The sequence below is a fragment of the Glycine soja genome, chromosome 5 (assembly GCF_004193775.1).
Source record: "Glycine soja cultivar W05 chromosome 5, ASM419377v2, whole genome shotgun sequence".
NCBI classification, from domain to species: Eukaryota; Viridiplantae; Streptophyta; class Magnoliopsida; order Fabales; family Fabaceae; genus Glycine; species Glycine soja.
The window spans coordinates 39,151,234-39,161,779 of NC_041006.1; the positions used below are offsets into that span (position 1 = coordinate 39,151,234).

Sequence of the window (10,546 nt, forward strand, 5' to 3'; positions counted from 1 at the left end):
GGGTCAATTTAATTTAACTTCCATTTTTTTTTCAATTAATCCAGATCAAACCAATTTGAAATATGATTTAAAATCCAAATCAAATAAACTTAAATTAAAATCTAATATAAATTTTTCTACAATTATAAACTTTACAACTTATTAATCTCTAGATCTAAAATATGATAAATTTGAATAGTAAGCATAACCAAAAGTAAAGGAAAAATCCAAAAAAAAAAAAAAGTGACCAAGTTGAAAATGACTATAATCTGACAGCCAAGTAAATTTTGATAGATTTAATTTAAATTAAAAATAAAATAGAAAAACTCAATGAAATTTAATTCAATTTATTTTTAAAATAACAAGAGCTAACTAACCAAATTAATTAAACTAAATAAATTTAATTAAATTGGTTTGAATGATCATATATTCTTCAAATCAATCTAATCGCACACCTATTCGAAGCCAGTTAAGTGTGGTTGGAATTCATGATTTCATGCTATGGGATGAGCAATAATAAAGACTATAGAGGAAGGAGAAAGAAAAAATAAATGCCAAAAATGTGGCACCGAGTCTTTAAATATGTGAAGAGCATAGGAGCACAAGCATACACTAAACCTAGGGGTGTTCATCGGGCGGGCAGATTCAGGCTCAAAATGACTTGGCAAAATCCAATCATTGCTTTTTTTGGATAGGAGGGGTTTCGGATTAGCAAGAGATCAGTTTCAAACTCCAATTCACTCACAGAACTCAAACGCCACCATGACATACCCTCCCGAACCGTTTTTTCTTCGGTTTCTTCGGGCTTGGGTCGGGTTTTGGATTTTTGCACACCCCTAGCTAAACCCTATCCAACTCAATCTTGTGTTTGTCCAACTGATCTTTCAACTCTTTTTTCCACTCCTGAATTAAATTTTCTTGTTTTTTTATCAGCTCATTCTTTATGTTAAGTTCCTCTTCCATCAGAGCGATCTCCTGCATAAATAAGACATAGAATTAGTTTAGATGAAAAATATATTACAGTCTCCATAACTGATCAAAAACATTTCGTAATGAACTGCCATACCTTTCTAAGCATTTCAACTTTTGTTGGCTTATCCTCACGTTGCAGGCTGATAAAATAAAGCTGAAGCTTCTTGGCAGCCTCCATGAAGTCTCTTGCATACCTATCCACATCAACTGAAAAAAAAAAAAAGAAATACCAAGGCGAGGAAAGTTCAGTTGGATTACATGGTTAAATTTACCGTGCATTGCTAGATGAGAAAACCATTTTGCAAATATAGTTTCCAACACAGGACTTGAGCAAAGAAGACATTTCCCTTCTCGCTGTAAATTAAAGCCCAGGGACATAATTAAACCTTAATTAGTCTTGCAAATGCTGTTAAACTTAAATATGGTCTTGTCACAGTGACCTGATCATTTTCTATTAACTTCAATAGCTTAACTTCAGCACTATGGTTCTTGTGATACGTGTTACATATGAAAAAGTTCCAACTTTGCATTCAAACCAGAAGATGGGAAGACTGCCATAATCCATAGGAACTTTAGTAAGGTGTAAATAAATGCAAACCTTCACCTATGCCCCCCAATAATATATGGAATTATGAAAAATAGACATAGATTAAAGCTGAACTTCATCCAAAGATCAGAAATCAGTTTATGGCATTTTCACTCATTTCTAGGATTATTGAGCTCGTTTCTAAGAATATAATTATCAAGCCAATGGTTATTAATGTAAACATATTTCTTTAAAATTTACTTATCAACTGTATAATCATCTATATGAACATTTTACCACCCTTCTTCCCTCCCCACCCTGCCTTCCTGCCCAAGATAATCAATGTGCGCATACTTGCACATTGAATAATCCATCAACAACTGAATTAAATGAATATGCTTAATATAAAATTTGACACACTTTAGAAAATATGTCCCCATAAAATTTGTCACACTTCACCTCCGTGTGTTTTTCTGAGTAACACTATTTTCCAATTTCCATCAATTTTTATCAACAAAATGAATATGCTTTTCCTGTTGTTTCAATTCCTCAAATCTTAAGATAAAGTAGTAGACATATCTTTCCTTGATCTTCCTAAGCCATTTTATTGTTAATTTAAGCACTATGTATGCATGAAGAGAAACCTCTAACTGTAATTCCTAAAAGCTTTAATTGACACGAGATCAGAATGTCAGATAATTAAATAAACTTTCAAAGGCCATTTAGTGCTCACGGTTGATGCATAGTTATCGATCTCGAATAGCAGAGCATAGCAGCCAGTTTTGAAAAATGCAAAATCAAAAATTTGAAATACTTGCAGTTACCCACTTTGATGTGAGGGGTGGGGAGAACGGTCTATTGCTTGAAGTTCTCTGGCTGGCAAACAGGGAAGCAAAGCAGCCTCCAAAGCCATAACACATGAAACCATATCATCCTTTGAGGGAGGAGAAGATGGCAGTTGTGGATCACCCATGTGTTGTTGGTCAACTACTTGCCGATCACCCATATTCCTTTTCTCAGCCTGCCATGGGAGAAAGATAGGATTAACAAAAATTCTCCAGTAGCCTATTATACACATAAATTGCATGAAATAGCATCAAATAAAACGAGCAATTGATAAGGCTTCATTTCCCATGCCACAGAATTTAACAATATAAATACTAGAATTAAAAAAAATAGTTTCATCAAGAAAATCTGTGTTTTTCTTCTTAAAAAATTTTGTGTTTAGTTTGCGTGGAATTTTGTTCTTGGTTATATAAATACATGAGATTAACACATAATTAACAAATAAATATTTTACTGCTAAAATTCAGTTAGCCCTTCGTGGTTCAGCTCAGAAACAGTAAACCCCACTCTGGCATAAAATCTGACACACTTCACCTCCCGGTGTTTTTCTCTGAGTAACGCTATTTTCCAATTTCCATCCATTTTTTTAACAAAGAGATATATAAACATATTAAAAAATTAAATGAAATATCTCTCTATGACAGTATGACTTGTGATTCTCTTTTTCTTTCTCTTTCACTCCCACAAAGGTGAGAATAATCATGTTTCTGAGAAAGCTCAACATCGAATGAGCAAGAGGAACGCTACACTCCACACGCATCATTGGTGAAAAAAGTCCAATTAACTAATTCAGTGACAAAAAGACAAGGAAATGAAAGTCGTGGCACTAAATAAACCCAAGTTAGATCCATAGCAACAAAACCTGCTAGTTGAAATTTGAAAACGCAATTTCATGCGAATCTAAGAGTAACAATAGCAACATAAGAGATTGATCATATTCGAGAGGAATGAGATTGGGAAACTCACGTGGGCGTGGAGTGGTGGCGACTGAGAAGATGGCGCGCGTGAGTGAAGACTGAAGGTGAAGAAGAGCCAAGAGACGATAGGTTGGGGTTTTCGGATTTGTTTTGAAAACCTAATTTGTCTTTGGAAAGTTAGCAATTAAGAAATTAAAATTGAAAAGTTTTACTGAAAAAACATAATATTTAATGATATTGTGTTATTTTTAACAAATTATTAATTTTTAATCATCATCTTAAGAATAATAAATAACAAAATTCATCTTTAATCAACTGTTTATTTTTTTCCAACAAAAAAACTGTTTATTTCAGATTTATCTATCAATTTTTAATTGACTTTTTATTATAAAAAAATAAGCAAAAAAATATACTTAAAGCTGGGGATTCACATTTAATTGCTAACATATTTCAAGTGAATCACTTCTTATAAAAAAAATATTTATTTACTTTTTTATATAAAAATACCTATTTATTTTAAATTCCCAATCTCAAGATTAAAATTTATGCTAAAAATAAATTAAAATAAAAAAGAGTTTTTCCATCCATGAGTAATTTGTAAAATATTAAAATAATTTAGTTACACTAAAAATATATTTTAAAAAATAATTACAATTCAATTCTTCTTCTAAATTAAATATTTTATAGTAGGAAAAGTAATACTTTAGTTCTCACTTTCATTTCGTCGTGATCTTTTATCTCTTTAAAATAGAGATATGAAACTATAATATCCTAGTCGGATTCTACCTAATGTCATTTGTATTTAAAACTTGAAAGTAAGTTTACTATATGCATGAGTAAGTGTTGACAAACTTGATTTTTAATGAGGAAATTTATTTTGATTAAAATCAGTTTTAAAGTAATGTGATTTATAGTACCTTTTATGCAAATTATTTGAAGAACTAGAAATTAATTTTCATTTTTCTAAAAACTGAGACAATAAGTCATTTTTCATTGCGGAGAACACAAGCTTTCTGTTTTGCAAACCCTGTAAGTAAGCAGAGAGAGAGAGAAGAAGATTTGACTAAGCATGTTGTGTTCCATACGGGTAGGAGAAGTGTCCAAATGAGGTGTCCTAGAGGGCACCACTTTATTTACATCAACTTCTATATTTCCTGATCCGTTTCAGAGGACACTGGCAGTACATTATACTCTTGTGTCTTGTTGGTGGTATGGTTAATGGGTAAGCTAAGACGTTCCTTCCCTCCTGGCTTAGAAGATGCATTGCCATACCATATCATTCCCGCTATGGCAATGGTCATGCCCAGAATCACTTGTAAATTGAGGCCTTCTTTTCCGAAGAAAACGAATCCTAAGGCCAGTACCAGAATAGTCTTCATGTGTCCAAGGACTTGGAAAGATACAGCCGTGAACCTGCCAATGCAGATGAACTGGCTGAGGTTTGTCCCTACTGCGATGGTGCAAGAGATAATGATGAACAACTGCAAACAGAAGAAGCAGATTAGTTCAATATAGTACTGTTGTAAAGTTAACATTAGGCAAAGGCCTATGCATATGGAATTCAAAATAGAAAATGATTTCCAGTGCATTTCCAACATAAATTCCAATAAAAACTTTCGAATACTTTGCTCTTAAGACACTAGTTAGTAGGACCCCTTAACATTAAATGCCTCTTTTTTTCCTAGGAAAATGTCACTATCTTTTTTGGGAGATAGAATGTCGGATTTGGCAAATGTGTTCCTCAATAAATAATTTGTTGGGTAAAATATAATTTTAGTCCTTCTCAATATAATTAAATTTGATTTTAATCCTATAGAAAAAAGTCAAGCTAGTACAAAGTTTATGAATATGAAGAGCTGAATTTAGGTCCGAAAAACAATAAGTGTTGTATGCAACTATGCATGTTGCCGGTATGCAGATGAAGAGTAGAATTACATCATGGATAATTATGCATCTGCCAATGTGTCTTTTACAACATTCTATAGATAGGCACGTTGACAATTATATTTTGATTGACTAGATTGGTCTCGTTAATAATGCAAAGAGAAGACTATCATTCAGTATCTAAGTGCTGGGTGAAATTTTTGATGTCATGTGCTTAAAAATTTTGAGCATTAGGAAATGTTTTAAGCAGTGCAAGGCTAGAGCAAAATTAGACAATTATACGTGACTTTTCAGGATCTTGATTTTCAACTCTAAACATTTTGGAAGGGTAGGAACAGATATGTGCCCAAGACTTTTATATGGAGATACTAAATAATGGTACTGGAAAATTACAGTTGAACTAAACATATGCTACAGTGAATCAGAAACAGAGAAAGACATGAATTTATTGTAGTATGGCACTGGAGTTTGGCAGAACAAATGGCAAAATTCACAGTATTTGGCAAAAGTCAATAAAGCATGTAATTCCACAAAGAGAAACTTACAGTAGATGTGAAACCATAGTTGTAGGCGTCAACTCGTTTGTTTGTCAGCCAATAGTCCAAAAAGGGACCTACTAGTAGTAAACTTGCTGCCTGTACTGGTGCAGTGTGGCCCAACAAGTTAAACGATCCAAGAGAGTACTTCCTCTGAAGAAAATGCACATACTGTGCAAAATAGAAGTAAAATATCATCTAAAAGAAATCTAGGTCATGACACCCAAATAAAACAGCAGAAACTAGAATTGGAATGATCTGGCACAAGTTGCTAAAATGCAGCCTGCAGGGTTCCCATTTTGGCAGTTTTAGACATATAATAAGATGAGATGAATAAATTCTAACATACATTGTTAGCAACTAGCATTCTTGCACCTGAAAGTGCACATTCATCAATTCTAGAACCACCTTTATGACAATAAATTCAATTTTGATCTACTGCAATCTCCCAATTAAGATTGAGAGTGGATATAGATAGTTTTAGTAGTATGTTACTTACATACTGCTGTAGTGAGGTGCTCCAAACTGCCACTGCAGCAGCTATAAAACCCTTAGCATTGACACTCACGTCAGTGACTGTACATACAGCAACCCCAAGGAGAACTAGAGAAATGCTAAGTTTTGTGTCCCTTGAATATCGCACATTATCCAAGATAACTTCCAGGAAACAAGATACTGGAATCATACTCAGCTTAGCAATCTGAAGTTTTCATTTCAAGAGAAGGAAACACTATAAATACCTACCTTTGTCACTGGCAGTGTTAAAATTTGATACTTTCAAAAAATTTGTAAAAAATCTAGTTACCTGATAGAAACCGACAGAATTCCACATCAAACTCACGTTCATGCCGACAATAGAGAAATTTGCAAATAAGACAAATTTGATGAGATCAGGTAAGGGAAGGTGAGAGGTTTGGACATATCCCAGCCACTTAAGAAAGACTGTCAGCAAGGTTGTTGTGGCAAAATGCAGACCAGTTAACGTTGTAGCTGCATAATAGTTATGATTTGCAATGTTAGAACTCAGGAGTAGTGTAGAAGCTCCAAAATAATCTATTACCTGGAATCAGAGAAACCATAACATTACATTCTTCTTTGGTCAACTAGTTATACAAGAGACTCAAATCAATTATAGAGTGTTATTCTCAGCACTTGCCTATTGTAACTCTGGGATATATACAACCAATAATACTAATCAATCTGAATACTAAAATCTTGCAAATAAGATATTTAAAATAGTTTTCCGGGTGAAAACTTTGTATGCCTATCTTGAACACAACAATAAATATTTTTTGCTACAAGTGTCTTCTTCCTGTGCCCTCTGAAGTTTAGAAAAACTGGTAGCTTTTTTAATACCACGTCAATTTAAGTGAATATTGTAATTGGTTTAGGGTCCAGTTTGGATTAGCTTTTTCAGCTTATAAGTACTTGTTGATAAATTTATCCAAACTCCAAAGTAGCCTACTTATGCTTTATCTGTGAGTCGCAAATACAAAAAGTTTGTGAGGACTGTACAGCATCAGCATATCATCCGAAATCATAACATAGATCATTACCCTTCCTCATTTTTTTTCTTTTTATCCCTATTTCTATCATAGGTAGTATTGTTGTCTATAAACAACATCGCTGATACCATACTCGACCCCGATTCAACAACCACCCTTATTCCCTTAATATATTAAATACTTTTGTTTTAAATCCTAAGAACAAGCTTATGCTGCACACGAGCACTAAACGATAGACTCAACGAATGCATTGCAAGCAGTGAGCATTTGCACATTGAAAATAAAATGAAAGTGGAGTAAATTATCAGGGATGGGAAAGGGTCAAGAAACTGTATACCAAAGCTGAAACCATATGTAGCCATGAGGGCTTTATTCACAAGGATTATTCCCACAGATGTGACTATATTGAACATCCATGATGCCACATCAAGTGCAGTCTTCCTATCACCCTTGGTTGCTGAAGACATGTTCAATGGCTTTATCTGCATGCGAACACATGTCATCAAAAGCAGCACAGATTGCAACGAAAGAAGTTAAACTCCCATACTGATTCTATTTAAAAATAAAATAAAGAAAAGGCGAAACCATGTCTAATTTTAGGCTGGCTTTGTTTATTATTTTCAAAAACAGTTATCTATTTTCTAAAATTTGTTTGTATCCTTGGCGTATTTGAAATTGTTTGTTCCATGAGCACATTTGTGTTTTCTAAAAATCTGTCGCTTCTGCACACTTAAACAGAACACTCAAAGAAGAAGATGAGAAAATATTTCCCAGTTGCTCCTGTTTTTTGGTTCTTAAAAACACTTATTTCCGAAATAATTTTCAAAACTTCAAAGAATTTGAACGAGAAATTGATTTTTGAGTAGTGTCAGACCAAGTCTATGAACAAAACAATTGATTCTAGGTATAAAACCAACAGAGAGAGAGAGCTGATGTAGATTACAAGGACCGGGAATGAACCTTGAAGCTCAGTTTGCCATAAAATCCAACATTCTCAAACTTAAAACACAGAATTCAAGTAGTAACTAAAAACACACAGCCACACACACACAGAGACAAAGAAACCAAATAATAGTAGTAAAAAATGAAATCAAAGCAGAATAGCAAAATTCTCATTAGATCCATTACTCCTTTCTATTCATAGCAAATCGCAATACAGTCCAATTCCGAGGAACAGAATCATGAAACTGCAATAATTCCCAACACACAATAATATCAACGGCAATTAACACCAAAAATGAAATAATAATAATAATAATAATAATAATAACTTGAAGAAAAAGTCACGCTAAACCGAATTCAATGAAGAAACCATAGGAATCACCGAAGACGAGAATTGCCCAAAGGAAAAGCTGGTACTCACGCGAAACGACGTAGGTGGTGAGAAGAGAAAGAGGAAGAAAAAGTGAGGGGAGGTTATGAGAGAAGACAAGTTTATATAAAGATAGAAAAACTACAAAGAGCAGAGTTCGGTGGTTTTGTACTTTGCTTCTTCTTCTTCTCTCTTTGTTTGTTTGACTCGTTGCGCTTGAATTTAGGGCACTCTGTTTGGCTCTTGAAAAATCGTGTGCGCTTTTGTAACGTCCTTTTTCTTCACTCAGTGAGGAAGCAGGAACAGCAGCGTAAACAATGTCATGAAGAACAATGGTCAATTTTATGCACACCGCCACTAACGTTGCATTGTACGTGGTAGCAACACAAAGTTTGATATCTTAATCATTCTGGCAATGAAATGAAAAGTAGTACTATGTGTGTGCATGTTACATGTCCATCGCTGCTGCTGATAGTTTATTGTTACCTTAAATTTAAGGTTAGTTTGTGGCCTGTCAGACAAATAATTGTGGCTGTGCTTTTGCTTTTTATTTTAAGAGTGATTATTTTCTGTCTTTGTTTTTTTGCAAGTTTAGGAGAGACATCACTTATGGGTAGTGCGGAAAGAAAGAAACAAAAAAAGAAAAGGAGCAAGTGTACAAGAAAAAATAAGCAAGTGCTTAAAAAAAATTCAATTTTTATACATTAATTTGTTAAAAAGTGTATATCAATAATAAACTTATTAGCACTCTTCTTAAAATCAGATTAGGGAGATTTGTCAGATTACGTATTGATTATTAATCAAATCAGAGATGTTATGAGATTGTATCCCTCCTACACAATTTAATTTGTTAGGAAACAAACTAATTTATCAAAAACATCTTAAATGTAATTTCTCATTTTATTCACAATTCTTTATTGATGGATAGAATCTGATTTTGCTGCTGCCAAACAAAAAGAAAATGGTTCATCAAAATTTCTTTTCCTTTTTTGGATTCGACTAATTAATTGATACGAAATTATTTTAACTTAACTATCAATAATAATGTCAGATTCAAATTTTATAATTATATTAATATTTGAAATAAAACTGTCAATCACCTCAAATAGAATTGTCTCATATATGTCACCTTCCGACAAAACTGTATGTGAAATTAATCTTGTGACTCAAGGAGGTGGGTAATAAAGTCTTCTTTCGTTACGAACAAACCAAAGAATATTAATCGTATCAGAAACGCAAATAATTATCTAAATTAATCCGTTTAAGTTAAAAACTTCTTTCTCTTATTTCCGGTGTTAGGTTGGGGCGTTGGGCAGTGCCATATAAGGAGTAAGGACAGCTTTTAGGTCATTTTCTTTCCATGCCTTTTGAATTTGTCCATGATGTGTTTATTAGCGTCGATGAATTCTTCTGTCCTTTTATTTCCTTTTTCCCAAATCAAAGTGGGTTTTCTGATGGTTGAAAAGAAATTTTCAGACAGGTTAAAAAGAAAAGTTACAATGTATCAATCATGCGATCATCTTGATTTTCTAATTGATTTTTAATGCATCAGGCAAGCATAGGTTAAACCCTGGAGAAGAAGACGAGAAATGCCTATTATAAACAATATTTTGATTCAGTTTATTTTATGTGTAAAATTGAAAGAACATCTTGGTATTTTCTCAGTTAAATTTAAATTATATACGTAAGATAAAATATTAAAGTTTGAAGCATTTAAGTGTTATTTTAAAAACTATATTATTGTAGGAAAAAATATATCATTTTGAACTGCTGATTTATTTGTCGTTTTGAAGTCTTTTTTTATTTTACACTATTTTATATTTAACTGAATTTTAACAATATTATTTTTTAAGAACATAACTATAAATTTTAAAATAATAGGCATTTTATTTAATACACGTATTCACAACTTTATTTCTACACTTTATCAAACAGCATTACAGAAGTAGAAGACAAGTTTTTTTTCATTCATTAGATTTTTTATCATATATCAAGACTAATCACCTTTAAATATCTAAAATTGAAAACACTCAAAGCTGAATTGTCTTTTCCTAACTAGATTTTCTCCT

At 32.8% G+C, this 10,546-nt stretch overlaps 2 protein-coding genes across 6 annotated transcripts; both read right to left on the bottom strand.

Moving 5' to 3' along the window:
• Positions 1–364: 364 nt before the first annotated feature.
• LOC114413180 (mediator of RNA polymerase II transcription subunit 28-like) lies at positions 365–3,422 on the bottom strand. The gene is made up of 4 exons (XM_028377423.1): positions 3,290–3,422; positions 2,306–2,498; positions 1,046–1,158; positions 365–954 (listed from the first exon to the last, which is right to left on the bottom strand). The coding sequence occupies exons 2-4, from the start codon at positions 2,481–2,483 to the stop codon at positions 820–822; spliced, it is 426 nt and encodes a 141-aa protein (XP_028233224.1). The 5' UTR covers positions 2,484–2,498; positions 3,290–3,422; the 3' UTR covers positions 365–819.
• Positions 3,423–4,198: 776 nt separating this feature from the next.
• On the bottom strand, positions 4,199–8,992 carry LOC114413181 (UDP-rhamnose/UDP-galactose transporter 4-like). 5 transcript variants are annotated; one of them, XM_028377428.1, is made up of 7 exons: positions 8,650–8,992; positions 8,490–8,517; positions 7,503–7,647; positions 6,466–6,650; positions 6,160–6,360; positions 5,670–5,831; positions 4,199–4,721 (listed from the first exon to the last, which is right to left on the bottom strand). In XM_028377428.1, the coding sequence occupies exons 3-7, from the start codon at positions 7,630–7,632 to the stop codon at positions 4,386–4,388; spliced, it is 1,014 nt and encodes a 337-aa protein (XP_028233229.1). In that variant the 5' UTR covers positions 7,633–7,647; positions 8,490–8,517; positions 8,650–8,992; the 3' UTR covers positions 4,199–4,385. The 5 variants fall into 5 exon arrangements, with proteins under 5 accessions (XP_028233229.1, XP_028233227.1, XP_028233225.1 ...); XM_028377426.1 differs by having other exon boundaries at positions 8,437–8,517; XM_028377424.1 differs by lacking the exon at positions 8,490–8,517.
• Between the last annotated feature and the right edge of the window lie 1,554 nt (positions 8,993–10,546).

What these genes read in the sequence shown, in the direction of transcription:
- LOC114413180 (XM_028377423.1), bottom strand. Translation starts at nt 2,483, where the DNA reads ATGGGTGATCGGCAAGTAGTTGACCAACAACACATGGGTGATCCACAA. An exon ending in TCCCCACCCCTCACATCAAA is followed by an intron (nt 1,159 to 2,305) that starts GTGGGTAACTGC and finishes TTTTTTTTTCAG; the next exon opens with TTGATGTGGATAGGTATGCA. An exon ending in AAGTTGAAATGCTTAGAAAG is followed by an intron (nt 955 to 1,045) that starts GTATGGCAGTTC and finishes TTATTTATGCAG; the next exon opens with GAGATCGCTCTGATGGAAGA.
- LOC114413181 (XM_028377424.1), bottom strand. Translation starts at nt 7,632, where the DNA reads ATGTCTTCAGCAACCAAGGGTGATAGGAAGACTGCACTTGATGTGGCA. An exon ending in TACATATGGTTTCAGCTTTG is followed by an intron (nt 6,651 to 7,502) that starts GTATACAGTTTC and finishes ACTATTATGCAG; the next exon opens with CTACAACGTTAACTGGTCTG. An exon ending in ACTATGGTTTCACATCTACT is followed by an intron (nt 4,722 to 5,669) that starts GTAAGTTTCTCT and finishes TTCTGTTTGCAG; the next exon opens with TTGTTCATCATTATCTCTTG.